General features: G+C 45.4%; 2 protein-coding genes across 9 annotated transcripts; one reads left to right on the top strand and one right to left on the bottom strand.

Annotated features, from left to right (window-relative positions):
- Positions 1 to 24: 24 nt before the first annotated feature.
- Positions 25 to 3118, top strand: Nit1 (nitrilase 1). 4 transcript variants are annotated; one of them, XM_070000235.1, is made up of 7 exons: positions 25 to 110; positions 695 to 790; positions 1002 to 1289; positions 1403 to 1506; positions 1686 to 1819; positions 1953 to 2078; positions 2592 to 3118. In XM_070000235.1, coding segments are annotated over exons 1-7 (1017 nt in total). In that variant the 5' UTR covers positions 25 to 108; the 3' UTR covers positions 2859 to 3118. The 4 variants fall into 4 exon arrangements, with proteins under 4 accessions (XP_069856336.1, XP_069856339.1, XP_069856340.1 ...); XM_070000238.1 differs by having other exon boundaries at positions 34 to 141; XM_070000239.1 differs by having other exon boundaries at positions 44 to 97.
- A 614-nt stretch (positions 3119 to 3732) lies between these two features.
- Dedd (death effector domain containing) lies at positions 3733 to 17675 on the bottom strand. Of its 5 annotated transcripts, none has more exons than XM_070000243.1 (6): positions 17552 to 17675; positions 15797 to 15829; positions 6523 to 6911; positions 6229 to 6336; positions 5247 to 5393; positions 3733 to 4555 (listed from the first exon to the last, which is right to left on the bottom strand). In XM_070000243.1, exons 3-6 carry the CDS (start codon positions 6845 to 6847, stop codon positions 4179 to 4181), a joined length of 957 nt encoding a protein of 318 aa, XP_069856344.1. In that variant the 5' UTR covers positions 6848 to 6911; positions 15797 to 15829; positions 17552 to 17675; the 3' UTR covers positions 3733 to 4178. The 5 variants fall into 5 exon arrangements, with proteins under 5 accessions (XP_069856344.1, XP_069856343.1, XP_069856342.1 ...); XM_070000242.1 differs by lacking the exon at positions 17552 to 17675 and adding an exon at positions 17392 to 17447; XM_070000241.1 differs by lacking the exon at positions 15797 to 15829.
- Positions 17676 to 17713: the final 38 nt, after the last annotated feature.

Below are 17713 nucleotides of genomic sequence, written 5' to 3'. Positions count from 1 at the left end.
TACGTCACATCCGGTCTTGTAGTGACCGCCCACTCGCCCGGGTGATTCTGGCTCCTGGCTGTTCTGCGCCGCGGATCGGATCCTGCGAATCCTCTGGGTTGTATCTTCATGTAGGACCTGCTCTGTGTCCCTCCGGTTGCGGTGAATTCCACCTGCTGTGCTTTGATTTGTGCAACAGAGATTTCCCCCACCGCAGGGAGAGGCGGGAGAAGAATGGTTGGGGGCCGAATGGGTTGGGAGGAGGGGGGTGTCGCAGTTTGGGATCGGGTCATGTGTCCCCTGTCCATGTTGTGGGGTGAGGGGGACTACGAACCAGGGTGAACCTCAGAGAATTTGGTGTAAGCGGGAAGATACGCTTCGAGTCAATAGGACCGTGCGAGTGCGCTGCCGAGCAAAGTTTCCAAAGATGACTTTTGAACTGCGGAAATGTTTGGCAGAGGGAAGGGCTTCAGTTTATTGTGAGATTGCTGTAAGTTGAGGTATTCAGAGGCTAAGCTTTGTCCCTTTCCCCCTTCGTCCACATTATGATTTCCTCTCCCTAGCCCTTAACTGCTTAATAGTAAAAAAGTATTTTTGAAGCTTTAGGGGTGGGAGGTCAGAGCCCTAATTCTACCTCAAAATGGAGAGGTCACAGAATCCTAGAAAATCATTGCTTGAAGAAGGGTTTGGTGTCCTGATTTCTCACCTTCCTCAGGCTGGGCTTTACCACCAGGCCTTCTCACCAACTCCTGTCCCTTCTGTGTCCTGGATTCCAGAAACCTCGACTCTCAGTACTTTGTGCTCAGTCCAGGTAACATTTTGCTTTGTCTTCACTGCCTAGCACATTGTAGATGCTCAGTCTTTGTTAGCTGAATGGTAGGAAACAAAGGTGTTAGCCATGACAGAGCAGTTAAAGAGCCCCACTAGCTCTGTTAGTATGCCAGGTAAAAGCAAAATAGAAGTCCAACTTCCCGCCTCTCCGGCTGAGGCCCTATCATTAAACTTGAGTCTCTCTTTGCTAGGAAATCAGAGATTCTTGCCTGTGCCATTCATAGGCCCAGAGCCATGGCTATCTCCTCTTCCTCCTGGGAGCTGCCCCTGGTGGCTGTATGCCAGGTAACATCGACACCAGACAAGCAACAGAACTTTAAAACATGTGCTGAGCTGGTTCGAGAAGCTGCCAGATTGGGTGCTTGCCTGGCTTTCCTGCCTGAGGCATTTGACTTCATTGCTCGGGACCCTGCAGAGACACTACATCTTTCTGAACCACTGGATGGGAACCATTTGAGCCAATATACCCAGCTTGCCAGGTATCAGGAAGTTTGGGGGAGAGGCAAAATCTTTGTTGAAAACTGTTGCTGGGTTACCAGATATGGGAGTAGAGTCTTGAGACAAGATGTTAGTGTCCCCTCCCTTTTGCCAGGGAATGTGGACTCTGGCTGTCCTTGGGTGGTTTCCATGAGCGTGGCCAAGACTGGGAGCAGACAAAGAAAATCTACAATTGTCATGTACTTCTGAACAGCAAGGGTATGTCTTAAATTTCTTAAGGTTGCCTCTTCCAGGTTCTTGCATCTAAATTCAATATTCTCCAGAATTGTTTTCTCTACTCTTATTTCCTTAGCATAAGGTTTTAAATTTTTTCACTTGGGAAAAGAGCTAAGCAGGGCTTCTAGATTACTTGCACTCATTTCTTCTCCATCTTCTAGGATCAGTAGTGGCCACGTACAGGAAGACACATTTGTGTGATGTAGAGATTCCAGGACAGGGGCCTATGCATGAAAGCAACTCTACCATGCCTGGGCCTAGTCTTGAGTCACCTGTCAGCACGCCAGCAGGCAAGGTGGGAATTGGAAGAGGATGAAAGTAGGAATATACTAAAATGTGTGGATAGAAAGCTCTGACTGGGATACTGGAGGTAATAGAACTGTGACAAAGAGGACAGGGAGACTTAAGTAGGCTGTTTTTCATTTCAGATTGGTCTAGCTATCTGTTATGACATGCGGTTCCCTGAACTCTCTCTGGCATTGGCTCAAGCTGGAGCAGAAATACTTACTTATCCTTCAGCTTTTGGATCTGTTACGGGCCCAGCCCACTGGGAGGTAAGAGGATACCTCTTCAAAACCTAAGGGCAGCCAGGCACTGGTGGCTCATACCTGTAATCCTACTTAGGAAGCTGAGAGCTGAGGATAACAGTTTAAAGCCAGCCCAAGCAGTAAAGTTCTATCCCCAGTTAACCACCAGAAAACCGGAGGTAGAGCTGTCACTCAAAGTGGTAAAGCACTAGCTTTGAGTTGGGGCTCAACATCATAGAATACTAGCCTTGAAGGGACTGTGGCCAAGCACTGAGTTCAAGCCCCATGACCCACCAAAAAAAAAAAAAATCTAAGGGCTTTATTTTAACCACATTCTCTCTTGTCCCATCCAATTGATTTTCTTCCCACATAGTGGGAAAATTAATTTCCCAGATAGTTGCTGTTCATAGTCATTAATGAAGTACTTTGTTCCTTAAGCATTACCAAAATGGTCACATTGGACAAATCTGTGGTACCAACTTCCTGTTGCTTCCCCAGCCATTGTCTGTGTAGTTGAGTGATCAAGCATCTCATCCTCAGGTGTTACTGCGAGCCCGTGCCATTGAAACCCAGTGTTATGTGGTGGCAGCAGCACAGTGTGGACGCCATCATGAGTCGAGAGCAAGTTATGGCCACAGCATGGTGGTGGACCCCTGGGGAACAGTGGTGGCCCGTTGTTCTGAGGGGCCTGGCCTCTGTCTTGCCCGAATCAACCTCAGCTATCTGCGACAGATACGCCAACACCTGCCTGTGTTCCAGCATCGCAGGCCTGACCTCTATGGCAATCTGGGTCACCCACTGTCTTAAGGTTTTTGACTTAAGACCTCCATTGTGAGTTGTGCTGCTATGACTTATAGCAGGACCCAAACAGCTCCCCTCACTCAGAGAACCTTAAGCTGGCTTAGTAGAACACAAATTCAACTTCTTGGGAAGAAAAACTTTGAGCTGAGCTCAGATTTCAGTTTCAGAAAAGTGTAATTTTATATAGTCACTGTTTATTTCATGAAAACTGAAGTGATGCTGAGGGCCAAGCAGCACTGGAATTGTAAAAATAATAATAATCATAATGTCTGTGTCTGGAGATCTCTTTTGGGAGCTGGAAGGGTGGTATTGTACCTGCTGTACTAGGTCCAGTTCTAGGTCTCCTGGCTTACTCAACATGCCTCCCTACCTAAAAAAAAAAAAAAAAAAGTGCAACACTCAGTGCATTTCCTAGTCCCATTCTCCCAGGTATGAGAGTGGGAATAGGGGTAGAGGAGGGAGAAGGGAATAAGGAGGAATTGATACCAAATTATTTTACTTTCTCCTATAGTGCCCTTTGCCCAACCAGAAGCAAGAGGGCTTGAACATAATGTCACACTCCCCCTTCCCCTTTTCAGAGGGAGTGTATTACAGTCAGCAGCTTCTACTCCATCTACTGTATGGAACCCATAACAGACCGGAGGGATATTATGACCTTAATCCTCCTATCTGTTACTTCCTTGAAGAAGGTTTGACAAAGAGGAAAAAGGAAGGAACCATACCAGGCAGCAGTTGCAAGCCATGGAATGGAGGAAAGGCAGAGAGGAGCAGCACCAGAGGCCAGGAGAGAGTGGAAAGGGCCATAGCTTGTTTAAAAAAAAAAAAAAATCTGTAATTTGGAAGAAGGTGGTAATTAATTTCCAAAATACACCTTCCCACCTTCCACACAGCTTCCTTACTCACAGCCCTTTGGTTTTTCAGACAAAATTTTAAGAGCCCTCATAAAGCCAGAAGTATTGATTACCCCCTCAATGCACCCAAAAGCAGTGTTGACTTCAATCCCTTACAAAGACTATGATCGATAGACTTTGATTCTCCCTATACATTTGTCTTACGGCTCAGTGGTAAGGTGGCTGTAGAGACGCACATTAGGGGATAAGTGGAAACTGGAAACAAAGGGAAAGCCCAGGCACATGGGTGCAGGGAGGGATGGGGAACACCACTTCCACTTTCCTTTGTCTTTTCCTTTAAAAAGAAGAAGAAGAAAAAAAAAAGGCAGGGGTGGGTGTGATTGATTGGAAGGGGAGAGAACAAACCCCAGAACAGTATATAAGCTCCAGAGGTGGGTGTTGGGAACAGTCTCCAGAGAAGTGAGGAAGGGAAAGGTCAGGGCAGTGCTTGAAGCATCAAGTTCCTCAGGAGTTTCTGTCGGCCCAGCTCATAGTCCTCCTCGTCCACATTCACCAGCAGCTTGATGGCTTCATGGCCCACAGCTTGCTTGAGGGAGTCTGTGATGAAGACACCTTTAAGTGCCTCTAGTAATGAGCCATTGATATAGTCGCGCCAGAATGCGTCGAGGTAGGTGAGCTCAGAGAACTTGATGTCACAGATGATGGAGCCCAGGTCCCGGGACTTGAGGATGGTGTTGGCCTGGTTAAAACGCTCAAACTGGCGCTCAAGTGGGTCCTGCTTGTTAGAGAAGACATTTCCCTGCAGAGCAGTTTCATGCTGGCAGTATTCAGCCCGAACCCGCAGTCTGATGTCTGTTGGAAAGGGAAGATAGGAACAGAAGAGGTTACAGTGGGGAATGTGTTTACAATTCATTTGAAAAGAACAGCAAAGTAGCAGTCTCTACTGTCAGCTTCTCTGTTTCCCGGGACTAGCTTCCCCTAAACCCCCCCCCCCCCCATCCTGGGCCTTGAACTCTGGGCATTATCCCTAATCGCCTTTTGCTCAAGGATAGTACTCTACCCTTGAGCTACTATACCACTTCTGGGTTTTTCTGTGATTAATCAGGGATAAGAGTCACGGATTTTCTTGCCCAGGCTGGTTTTGAACCATGATCCTCAGATCTGTTTTCTGAGTAGCTACGATTATAGGCCTGAGCCACCGGCAACCAGCTTAGTTTTGTTTTTTTATTATTTTTTTAATGCATCTTTGAAATTCTTGTTTCCCTTAAATGGGATATATCCAGGTCAGCACTACTCCCATTACTCACAATCAACACTTTCATAATAGGAAGTATTTTCCTAATTAACAGACAAGTTCATTTTAATACTCAATCATCCTATATCAGCATCCCACAAAGGACTCTTCCCAGCAACTATAAACTATTCAACTTTACTTTGTAATAACGAAGAACCTTGCACTGAATAGCATAGACTATCCAGTATTTCAGACGTTCTTTTTATTTTCTTTCAGCCCTACACCTCTGAAACCCTTGAACTTCCTCACCACACGTCTGCTTTTCCTTGGGATCTGGTGTCACTGACTTCCGGCGTTTTCGCTGGCTCCCAAGTGTAGCTCTCCCTCTGACTGGCCGCTTACTACACATCTGAGGACCCGAAGTGGGACAGCACACCACGGGATAGTGGGGAGGCACTAATCAGAAGGCAAAATGGAAGAAAACAGTAGAATAAAAGCAAAAGTTCAAATATTTATGTGGGAACTCAGACTTAGATCTAAAAGTGGTATCAATAATGTGACTTCAGGCTTGGGATTGGTTTGGCGGGGAACAGTGCTTGCCTAGCATTCATAAGGACCTCGGTTTGATCCCCAGCACCTTAAAAAAAAAAAAAAAAAAAGCCAGGCACTGGTGGCTCACACCTGTACTCCTACCTACTCAGGAGGCTGAGAGCTGAGGATCACAGTACGAAGCCAGCATGGGCAGGAAAGTCCTTGAGACTCTTGTCTCCAATTAACCACCAGAAAACCAGAAGTTGCACTGTGGCTCAGGTGGTACAGTGCTCACCTTGAACTGAAGAGTTCAGGGACAGTTCACAGGCCCACAGTTCAAGCCCCACGACTGACCAAAAAAAAAAAAAATTTGTGCTAGTCAGGTCCAAGAGCTCACACCTCAACCCTAGCTACTCAGGAGACTGAGATCTGAGAATCACAATTCAAAGCCAGCTGGGACAGTAAAGTCTGTAAGACTCATCTCCAATAAGCCATTTAAAAAACCAAAACAAAACAAACTCAAGGATGGCACCAGGGCACAAAAAAAAAAAAAAAAAAGCTGTGCCAGATGGGCTAGACTGCAAGTTCTTAGCCAGCCTGGGCTATACAGCACAACTATCCAAGACCAGACTTAGGTAAAGCACTAACACTTCACCTGATTTTTTATGTGGTAGATATAGGGAAACAACATCCATTCATTTAAGCTGAATAAGTCAGAAATGCTTGATTACAAAAACTAGTAATAGTAGTATCTTCTTACCTGTTTTAGAGGGTTGGGGAGACCTTGGTTCTGGATCACTGAGGGTTCTAGGGGTCACATAGCGAATCGATGTCTCCTCCAGATACTTGTCTACAAGATCAGGGCACACTGTAGAGGAAGAAAGAGTCATTCAAGAAAAAAATACACCCCTTATCCCAATGGGCCTCATAACTTATACTCCTAAGTATTCCTTAGTGTTAAGGCCGCCTCCCTTTTAAGATTCCTATCCTGTTCATTCCTGGCCTCTTCCAATTCTTTCCTGATTCAAGTCCCCAGGCCCAGGTAAGCCCTCACCAGCCCGTCTCTTCTTGAGGGTGACATAGGGTAACAGGTCATGGCGAGTGATGATGCGCAGCAGCTGCAGCACCTGGCGAAAGTTACTCTCGTCACAACGGCCCTGGCGCTCCAGTGCCAGTAAGAAGTCACGTCCATTTCGGATGAGTCCACGTTCATGGTCGTCAATAACATCAACAAAGAGAAAGGAAAGCACTCGTACATCTCTGTGTGTCAGGTGTGTGCCCACAATGTCAAACATACGGTGCAGGCTATAGAGCCCATGCTCCTGTTCACCATGCTCTTCTGGCCACACCTGGCTTGCCTGTCGCTTTAGGCCCGCCATGCTGGGGGCTCAGGGACAAAATCCTTGCCAGAATCCCTGCTCAGCAGCTGCAATCCCCAGGATACTGTAAAGACAGAATGAGAAGTTCAGAGACAATGACAGCCAACTAGTTTAATTTCAGTGAGCCTTACATTATGCCTGTCACAGTACTGCTAAATGCATGCTTGTTAAGTACTTTTATTTTTTTTTTTGCCATTACTGAGGCTTGACCTAGACACTGTCCCTGAGGTTTTTGCTCAAGGCTAGCACTTTACCACTGGAGCCACCTTCAACTTTATGGAAGCTCACTGGAGATAAGTCTCAGACTTTCCTGCCCAGGCTGACTTCAAACAGTAATACTCAGATCTCAACATTCTAAGTAACTAGGCTTACAGGCATGGGCCACTGGTACCTGGCAATACTTTTAAAGTATTAATTTAATTTAATTAATGTATTTCATAGTACTGTCCCTTAACTTTTTTCACTGAAGGCTGGTGCTTTAGTACCTGAGCCACATCTCGACTTCTGGCTTTTTGCTGGTTAATTGGAGATAAGAGTTTTACAGGCTTTTCTGCCCAGGATTGGCTTTGAACTTTATAATCTTTTCAAATGTCAGCCTCCTGAGTAGCTAGGATTATAGATTTGAGCCACTGGACCCTGGCTTTTTTTTTTTTTTTGGTCGGTCATGAGGCTTGAACTCTGGGTTTGGGCACTATCCCTCAGTTCTTCAGCTTAAGGCATGTGTTCTACCATTTGAGCCACTTCCGGTTTTCTAGTGGTTTATTGGAGATAAGAGTCTCAAGGACTTTCCTGCCCAGGCTGGCTTTGAACCATGATCCTCAGATCTCAGCCTCCTGAGTAGCTAGGATTACAGGTGTGAGCCACCCCAGCTGGAGCCTGGCTTTAAGGTGTTTATTTAACAAAACAAACCCTAGCCAGTTGCCAGAGGGTCACACCTGTAATCCTAGCTACTCGGGAGGCTGAGATCTGAGAATTGTAGTTCAGAGGCAGCCCAGGCAAGAAAGTCCCCTGGAGACTCTAATTGCCAATTACCCACTCAGAAACTAGAAGAAAAGCTGTAGCTCCAAGTGGCAGAGCACTCACTAGCCTGAGCAAAAAGAGCCCAGGGACAGCATCCTGGCTGACTTCAAGCCCCATCACAAAACAAACAAACAAACATTAAAAAACACCAAAAAGGGCTGGGAAGGTGGCTCAGTGGTAGAGTGCTTGCCTTGCATGCATAAGGCCCTGGGTTCGATTCCTCAGCACCACATAAGCAAAAAGAAAAAAAAAGCCGGAAGTGGCGCTGTGGCTCAAGTGGTAGAGGCTAGCCTTGAGCTGAAGAGCTGAGGGACAGCACCCAAGCCCAGAGTTCAGGCCCCATGACCGGACCAAAAAAAAAAAAAACAACAACACCAAAAAACACACACACACACACACACAAACTCTAAAACTCTCCATACCCAATAATTAATTCTCTAATTCAAGATCTATTGAAAGAATACAGACATTTCCCCCTAAACGAAAATGTTATATGCAATTTCAGGCTACACATTTGGAGAAAGTTGCCATTACATATAACCTTAATTGCTCCTCTTGCTCCAAAATACTTTATTTGGTCCTTTGAAAACTTATAGTCACCCCTCCAGCCAATTCATTTGTTTGTTTGTTTGTTTGGTCCGGTCGCGGGGCCTGAACGCTAGGCCTGGGTGCTGTCCCTCAGCTCTTCAGCTCAAGGCTAGCGCTCTACCACTTGAGCCACAGTGCCACTTTCGGCTTTTTTCTTTTTATTTATGTGGTGCTGAGGAATCGAACCCAGGGCCTCAGGCATGCAAGGCTAGCGCTCTACCACTGAGCCACCTTCCCAGCCCCCAATTCATTTCTTAACAGGCAAAAGTAGAAGTAGAGACTTCACTCTTTTAATAAAGAAGCTGACTCAGATGAATTTAGGGACAAAGTAGGATAACTGAAAATGTTTAGTAACAAATATTTCAGATTCTGACCACATTATTAACAAGCTGTTTACCTGAGAGTTTTTAAGCAAGTCACTTAACTTCAAAGTCTCAGTGCCCTTATCTATAACGCAGAGATGAAAATATCCACTTTCATATTCTAAGAATCCAATGAGTGAACCAAGTCACAACTGTAATCCTAGTGACTCAGAACGTAAGATCTGAGGATCAAAACTCAAAGCCAGGGACTGGGAAAGTGGCTCAGTGGTAGAGCGCTTGCCTTGAGCTGAAGAGCTGAGGGACAGCGCCTAGGCCCAGAGTTCAAGCCCCACGACCAGACTCCCCCCCCAAAAAAAAAAAACTCAAAGCCAATCCAGGCAGAAAAGTCCTCTAGGACTCTTACTGCCAACTAACCAGCATTATTAGCCCCAAATGGCAGTTTAGTTCAAATGGTAGATCACCAGCTTTATGTGAAAAAGCCAAGCAAGGGTGCCAGGCTCTGAATTCAAGTCCCAGTACTAGCATATGCATGTGTACACACACACACACTCACACAAAGGTTATAAATGTGAGTTTATATAAACATTCTTAACCTCTGTTTCCCAGACTCATCCCTTTAAAAATCTATCCTTGTGGGGCTGGGAAGGTGGCTCAGTGGTAGGGTGCTTGTTTGCATGCATGAGGCCCTGGGTTCTATTCCTCAGCACCACATAAACAGAAAAGCCCGGAAGTGGCACTGTGACTCATATGGTAGAGCAGTAGCCTTGAACTGAAGAGCTGAGGGACAGGGCCCAGGAGACAAAAAAAAAAAAAAAGTTATCCTTCTTTTTCTTACAATCCAAACAATTCCAGAAATGTAACTGCTCAAAGGTTAATAATACTCAACAAAAAGTTGCAGGTTTAAATCTACACTTACTAATTCCTACACTGAGTATTCTTATTCTATGTTGTAGTCTTGATATCACCACACCATTTGGATATACCAACTTGTAAGATTTCCTCATGGATATAATTTACCAAACCCTGGTCAAGGACCAATCACAGTTTACATTCATTTTCTAACTTGGCATATGAGTCACAAAGTTCATCTTGTGTAGTGTTAATGACCCAGCAACCAACCAAGTGTTCAGTCTAACCATTTTCTCCCCCTACTCTATTTATACTTACTGTCCTATCAGATGGTACCACCCAATACTGTTCTCTCCTCTGACCATAACCCCTAATCACCCAATCAATTCTAAATTATTACTGATGCTATTAAATATTTCTTAAACATATCCTGTTTTCATTGCCATTGTTCAGATTCTAGTAACTGTTCCCAGTACTATGTACCTCTTTTAAGATTCTCCCTAGGGGCTGGGAAGGTGGCTCAGTGGTAGAGCACTTGACTTGCATGCTCGAGGCCCTGGGTTCGATTCCTCAGCACCACATAAGCAAAAAGCTGGAAATGGCGCTGTGGCTCAAGTGGTAGAGTGCTAGCCTTGAGCTGAAGAGCTGAGGGACAGCGCCCAGGCCCAGAGTTCAGGCCCCATGACCGGACCCAAAAAAAAAAAAAAAAGATTCTCCCTAGCAGGGTGTCGGTGGATAGCTACTTAGGAGGCTGAGATCTGAGGATCACGGTTCAAAGCCAGCTCAAAGCCAGCCCGGGCAGGAAACTAAGAGACTCTATCTCCAGTAAATCACTCAGAAAACCAGAAGTGGCTCTCTGGCTCAAGTGGTAGAGTGCTCCCCTTGAGCTGAAGAGCAGAGGGTTAGTGCCCAGGCCCAGAGTTCAAGCCCTACCACCAAAAAATAAAAAATAAAAAGATTCACCCTAACACCCTTTTTTCTTTTTTCTTTTTTTATGGCAGTACTGTGGTTTGAACTCAGGGCTTCTAGAAACACTGTTGAGCGATGCCTCCAGGGTTTTTGTTGTTTTGTTTCTGAGATAGGGTTTGATTATGTAAAACAAGTTTTTTTTCCGTTCCTCCAGCCTTAGCCTCTCGGTTTTCTGGGATTACAGACAAAAGCCACCACCAAGCTTAACCCCAACTACATCCCTGTCCTGTAGCTACTTGTAAAATGCACAAATGGAGCTGTAGATACAGCTTAGCAGTCTCAGCAGTAGGATGCTTTCCTAGCATATACCAAATTGTAGATTCACTCCCTGGTACAACAAACATATTATTTGACTGCTTAAAACCAATCTCCAGCTCTCTCTCTGTAAGAATACTAAATGCTGAATACTGCACATCAGGGATTCCAAGGCCATTTTTCGATGTCTCCTACCACATCCCACTTTTTACTCTTTATCATTATTGGTTTTATTTTCTAATAGTTTGTTTATAGTTTCTAATAGTTTGTTTATAGTTCACACATTATAGAATTCACTTTTCTATACCTTTCTTCAGGCTATTCCCTTTGTCTGAATGCCCCTTTCCTATATTCCACACCCCCATATCCACCCTTTTTCAGATAGCTAACTCCTACTCATTCTGTAAGTCAGTTCAGATGCTGTCTTCAAAAGGCAATTCTCTACACCCCCAGGCTGGGTTGAGTTGTGCTCTTATAGAACAATGTGAGTATTGCCTTTATATCAGTATAGTGAAAGTACCTGTGTATTTATCATACCACTAAATCCTGTACAATGTATGGCAATGGACTAAGTCGAATTTATCTTAATATTCCTGTAGTAGATACATCTTACATTTGAAGAACTATTGAACCGAGTTTCATCTCCAAGAGATAACCACAACAATTAAGAAACAAATTCACAAAAATCTAATACTGACAAGACTCCCTTAAAAACAGACATGCCTATAATCCTAACTACTGAGGATGAAATCTGAGGATCACTGTTCAAAGCCAACTCAGGCAGGAAAATCCACGAGAATCTCCAATTCACCACCCAGAAAAACAGAAGTGGAGCTGTGGATCAAAGTGCTGGAGTGCTAGCCCTGAGTGAAAGAACTCAGGGACAGTGCCCTGGCCCTGAGTTCAAACCCCATGACGCCCACCCCCCCCAAAAAAAAAATCCAGCATATGTTGCCATGCATATGCTATCCAGAGGTGCCTCAACCACAGAGAACTACATATACCATATGCTAAACAACCTGAGATGGAAGCACACAGACACACCTCCTTTCAAAGGGGGAGGTCTACCTTGAAATGACTCAACCCAGACCATGGATTCTGATGTGGGAAAAGGAAATATATTCTATAACCCATAAATAGTTTTGTTTTTTAGTTTTGTTTTGGTGCTGGTACTGGGGCTTAAACTCAGGATTTGGGCTCTCCCTTGGCTTTTTCACTCAAGGCCAACACTCTGCCACTTGAGTCATACTTCTAGCTTTTGGTTAACTGGAGATAAGTCTTTTGGATTTGTGGGCTGGGAAGGTGGCTCAGTGGTAGAGTGCTGGCCTTGCATGCCTGAGGCCCGGGGTTTGATTCCTCAGCACCACATAAGCAAAAAGAAAAAAGCCAGAAGTGGCGCTGTGGCTCAAGTGGTAGAGCGCTAGCCTTGAGCTGCAGAGCTGAGGGACAGCACCCAGGGCCAGAGTTCAGGCTTCACGATCAGACCCCCCCCCCCAAAAAAAATCTTGGATTTGTATGCCAGGGCTAGTTGTGAATGGATATCCTCAGATCTCAGCCTCCTAAGTGCTGGGATTATAGGAATGAGCCACCTGTGGTTGGCTAAAAAGGAAATAAACCAAATAAAGTTTTGAGAGCCTAGATACTCCATACAAAGCATAGGAAATAGTTTGGAAAATACCTTTCCAGCTGCAGACAGGATTTCCCTCCATACTGTATCTCTCAGTTTTATCTGCTGCTGTCACTAAGTACCAATGGAGGTGCTAAAGGAAAACAACTCATAACAGGCACCAAGAGAAAACTGAGCTTTCTTAGAGCAATATCTGGAAACTTTTCCCCCCTACTCCTGGGTCTTAAATCAGGGCCTCAAATTCTTGCCCAGCTTTTTTGCTCATAGATGGTATTCTACCTCTTTGAGCCACACATCTAGTTCCAGCTTTTTGCTGGTTAATTGGAGATAAAGAGTTCAAAGAGCCAGGCGCCAGTGGCTCACACCTGCAATCCTAGCTACTCAGGAGGCTGAGATCTGAGAATCACAGTTCAAAGCCAGCCCAGGCAGGAAAGTCCATGAGACTCTTATCTCCAGTTAACCACCACAAAACTGAAAGTAGTGCTGTGCCTCAAGGGGTAGAGTACTAGCCTTGAGCTGCAGAGCTGAGGGACAGTGCCCAGGCCCAGAGTTCAAGCCTCAGGACCAACACAACAACAAAAGTTTAAAAGATTTGCCTGGCTGGCTCCAAACCTCAATCCTTTTAAGCCTCCTGCATAGCTAGGATTATTGGAGTGAGCTACCAGTGCCAGCTGTAAACACTTGATTGTGATCCCTATAGAGAGGTGGGTGACAGCATGTAATGAGAGCAGGGGTGCTCCTAAATATCCCATAACGTATAGTTCCCCCAAAGAATTATCTGGCCCAAAAGATCAATAATGCCGAGGATGATAAACCCTCTTCTAGGTGGAACATGATGAAGGGTCAAAAGAATGTATGTCACTTTCCACATGCATTGGGAGAAGGAAGACATTAGATGTCTCTAACCCAAACTCATCAGTCTTCCAGAAGAAAGGCCAGACAGACATGGGTTCATTTAACTAACATAAAGGAGTTCTACCTCACTCCAGCCTTGGGTCCAGTATCACCTGCAGCTGAGATTCAGCTGAACAGCAGTGGTAAGGATACACTCCTTTCTGGCCCATCCCAGCAGGTCTACTTTGACCTAGTTCATTCTAGAGTTCAATGGAAATAAGATGCTCCTAAGCCTCTAAGCCCCCCTCCCCTTTTTTTTCTGCTTTTCTTTTCTCTCTCACCCCCCTTTTGAGAGATTAAACTCAGAATTATCAGGGCTATTTTTTACAGTCCTGAAACTAAACCAATAGTAGACCCTTCCTTGTGAGTCAAGACTTGCTTATTCAATGAAACCAAACAAGTAGAAGCAGCCAGGTGTTAGTAGCTCAGGCCTGTAATGCTTGTAATGCCAGCTACTCAGGAGGCTGAGAACTGAGAATTATGGTTCCAAGCCGGCCCAGGCACGAAGTCCATGAGACTTTTATCTCCAATTAACCACTAAAAAGCAGGAAATGGAGCTGTGGCTCAAGTGGTAAAGTGCTAATTTTGAGGGGGAAAAAAAAAGAAAAGGTAGAAAGAAAGAAAGAAGGAAGGAAGGAAAGAGAAAGAAAGAAGCAAGCTCTGGGACAGTGCCCAGGCCCCCCTGGCACACATGCATGCACAAAAACAAGCAGAAGCAAAAGTTTCCCAAGGTCAGTTCTTCAGAGTAGTATCAGGAGGCTGCTATACAAGCTAATAAGCATCCCTCCCCACTTAATTATCATCTAGGATTGGGAGTAAACTCATTCAGTCACCCTAGATGGGGGTTCTAGGAATCTTCCAGATTAACTGACCAAAATCCTCTTAAAACAAAATACACTCAGCTTTCTGTGGTAGTAAAGCAAGTAAAGCAAGGAAGCCTCTAAACAGAAGAATAGAAATAACTAAAGTCTTGGTATCTCCAACACTGCCAGATACTAAAAGACAAACACTATAGTAAACAGTATCTAGATCTTACTGGATGGTTTGGCTGTGCTTGAGATATTAACATATGAGTTCCCTCTCTATAATTTCATAAAAGTAATTATTGATTTGAATAAATTCACGTATTTTGTGGAGTTCTAGTGGGATTTCGTTGTTGCTATTTTCCTTTAGAAAAGTCTAAGTTAGGGTCTGGGAATGTGGCTTAGTGGTAGAGTGCTTGCCTAGCATGCATGAAGCCCTGAGTTTGATTCCTCAGTACCACATAAACAACAGCCAAAAATAAAACAAAAAACCCGGAAGTGGTGCTGTGGCTCAAGTGGCAGAGTGCTAGCCTTTAGCAAAAGATGCTCAGGGACAGTGCCCAGGCCCTGAGTTCAAATCCCAGGACTGGCAAAAAAAAAAAAAAAAAAAAAAAAGTTTAAGTTAGCCAAGTGCTAGTGAAAGTCTATTTGTACCCACAGCTTTCTCCCTGGACATTCTGAGTTTCCAAGTCCAACCAGTACAGTATCAACTCATCCAGAGATGATAACTGTAACTTTTTGAGATACTCTTTCTCAGAAGTTCTGAGGACAACTTGTGGAAGAAATAAAAAATGTCTTGAGATTAAAATGGTGGTCGTTTCTTCCTAACAATGTACCTATATCTCCATGAGAAACTAGACATATTTGACTCTCAGAAATCTTGAGTAAGTCATGTGTAAGAACTAAAAGAGAGTAATGTCTTAAAACTGCAAGTGAAAACTACATGGAAACTCTTAAAGATGGCTAAGAGTATAGACAGCTTTCATGCTAGTTCTAGGAAAATGTAAACAAATATCTAGAAGTCAGAGTTACAACGTATGTATTCAAAAGAAGATTCTGGGAACTCTAAACCATTGAGAAAGTAAAGCTTCCAATGGAAGGAAGATGCCTCTGCTAACCTCCATCTGCAACATTTACTACACAATGTAGAAGACTACAACTTTCCACAGATTAAAAATGTTGGCGCTAAGAAGACTGAACAATTAAAAAAACTAAAGCTATAAGCTTATTCTAAGACACCTAGTTTTCTCTCTCTCTTCTCTCCTATCTATGTACTCCGAAATGGTGAGTGAAGGAGCTGAGAGTGTGGCTTAGTGGTAGAATGCTTGTCTAGCATGAATGAAGTCCTGAGTTTGATTCCTCAGTATCACATAAACAGAAAAGCTCAAAATGGCACTGTGGCTCAAGTGGTAGAGTGCTAGCCTTGAGCAAAAGAAGCTCAGGGACAGTGCCCAGGCCCTCAGTTCAAGCTGTAGGACCAAGGGGGAAAAAAAAGTGAATACTCATTTTCTCTGGCATCTACCCCATTACTGAATTCAACCCCAATACATTTCTCATGCTATTTCCATTCCATTCTTTTGTTTAAAATTATTAAAAAAAAAAAAAAAACTTCCAGACTTACCTCTGCAAGAAACTTAATTTCCCAAGTCTCTTCCTAGCACAAGTTTCAAAGCCAGCAGAAGAAAAATAAAATAAAATAAAGGGGGAAGTCAAACTTCAAGTTTTATTTTGAAACCTTAAGGACCCACAGCTAGTCAATCTCAATGGCAAAAATTCAGAGAAGCCTGAAGCTTCAAACTGATCCACTCCAAACTTAACGTGAGAATTCACCCACAACAAAATCCCCAAGTTTCCCTACCTCTTTACTAGCCATTTCACAAATATCACCTCCAAGAATTTTCAGTCTCAACATCTCATGTCAAGAAAGGTCCCAGAGTCAACAATTTCTGGAAAGCCCTTTGTTACCTAATACTGTCTTACTTTTCTCAGGTCCTTATTCCATCTATTTTGTTACAATGCTAAGACTGACTTTCATCTTTAGAGGGAACTGGGTGGGAGGAAAGTGATTGCAGCTAAAGAAAGCACTTTTCCCCCATCATTTGTCTTATTAGACCAGAACTTACTACTTAGACCATGAGAACAAAATAGACACTGGGGTAGCATCCACTGATACATTTCTGCAAAGCTATTTTACATTGACCTCCTAGCCCTTAAAACGGCAAAGAGTATGCAACTAAAGCATTTAATTAGCCTGTCTTAGATGCCAGCCTGTTTTCCTCCTAAGACTTCCAGAACCTCTGTCTTGGTATATAAGGTTCCCAAATAGCCATGATTCTTTTCCCAGTCTTGTATTGCCAACTGCTACAAACCAGAAAAGTCCTTTACTCCTCGACACCAGTTTCCCTGTTCTCCCTTTTGTAACTAGGAGGAAGAAAAAAAGAGGGGGAGGGGGAGCAGTAAGCTAGAGAGCTTTTTGGAAAGCAAATCTAGTTGAACCTTCATTCAACCCCAGTTCTCCAAACCCACATGATCATTCCCTTCTACTCTTCCCACCCTATTAAAAACTAAGGCCCTGGCAAATAGAATTGGCTGCAACTGATGCTGCTTAACTCCACTCTCTTTTTCCTTTCCACCGGGGAAAGGGAAACCCCCGAACCCTCATCACCGGCTGCAGCTCCACTTGTCCTACCTCCCATCCCATTCCCCTTTCTCCCAAACTTTCTTCTCAGGCTTCCACTTTCTCCCTTCCCTCCTCACACCGACACACTCTCCCCATTCCGAAACCTTCCTGCCTTCCCTCCTTCTATCCAAATTCTCCCAGAGGCCCTTCCCCCTCCCACTACCGATTTTAATACTTTTAAAACCTCCCTCCACGACACGTCTTTCAGTCCCAGCCTCACCTTAGCCCACCTCGTCACACCAGCCTCGCCAGAGTCCCGTTCTCCCTCCAGCCACACACCCACGAGCCCCCTTTCCCCTCCACACCCCCAGCTTCTCCCTCCGGCCCCGGCCCCGGCCCCGGCCCCGTTCCCTCAATTCGCCGGATCGCAGCCCCACTCCCCACACCTCGGCCCTCTCCTAATACCTCTGGCCTGGTCCAGCCGGGGCCCTTGTTTACGCCCCTCCCCGTGCCCCGACTCCCGCGTCCCGACCCCTGCCCTCTCCCGCAGTTGCCATCTACCCAGCACGCCCCCCTCGGCGGCTCCCAGCCCCCACCTCGCCGCGTCCCGTCACCTCCCTCTCTGGAGGTTCTCAGGCTGGACGTCGCCACCGCCTCCCCCTCCACTTTCCTTCCCCAAGCCCTTTGCGGCCCCGCCCGGCCCCGCCCCGTCCCGCTCGACTCCCCCTCCCCATCCCGGCCGCCCCGCTGCCTCACTCTCGGTTCAGGCTCGGCGCCGCCATGTTGGATCCATCCGCGCCGCTCTCCCGGGCCTGTCAGTCTCCCGGCGCCGCATCCGGGCTCCAGCCGCCGCCGCTGCCGCCGCGGGCGTGGGGGAGGGGAGAGGCGGGCGGGGGCGGCCGCGTCCTGAGCAGCACC

The sequence above is a fragment of the Dipodomys merriami genome, unplaced genomic scaffold, assembly GCF_024711535.1.
Source record: "Dipodomys merriami isolate MVZ:Mamm:240054 unplaced genomic scaffold, mDipMer1.0.p SCAF_56, whole genome shotgun sequence".
Classification (NCBI taxonomy): Eukaryota; Metazoa; Chordata; class Mammalia; order Rodentia; family Heteromyidae; genus Dipodomys; species Dipodomys merriami.
This window is presented reverse-complemented; position numbering and strand designations above follow the sequence as displayed.

Excerpts from the sequence above, each read along its gene's own strand:
- Nit1 (XM_070000235.1), top strand. Across the intron at positions 791-1,001 it reads GTACTTTGTGCTCAGTCCAG|GAAATCAGAGATTCTTGCCT; the intron begins GTAACATTTTGC and ends TCTCTTTGCTAG. Across the intron at positions 2,079-2,591 it reads CGGGCCCAGCCCACTGGGAG|GTGTTACTGCGAGCCCGTGC; the intron begins GTAAGAGGATAC and ends TCTCATCCTCAG.
- Dedd (XM_070000243.1), bottom strand. The coding sequence starts at position 6,847 with ATGGCGGGCCTAAAGCGACAGGCAAGCCAGGTGTGGCCAGAAGAGCAT. Across the intron at positions 6,337-6,522 it reads CCTCAAGAAGAGACGGGCTG|TGTGCCCTGATCTTGTAGAC; the intron begins GTGAGGGCTTAC and ends CTTCCTCTACAG. Across the intron at positions 5,394-6,228 it reads TCCCCAACCCTCTAAAACAG|TGCCTCCCCACTATCCCGTG; the intron begins GTAAGAAGATAC and ends CCTTCTGATTAG.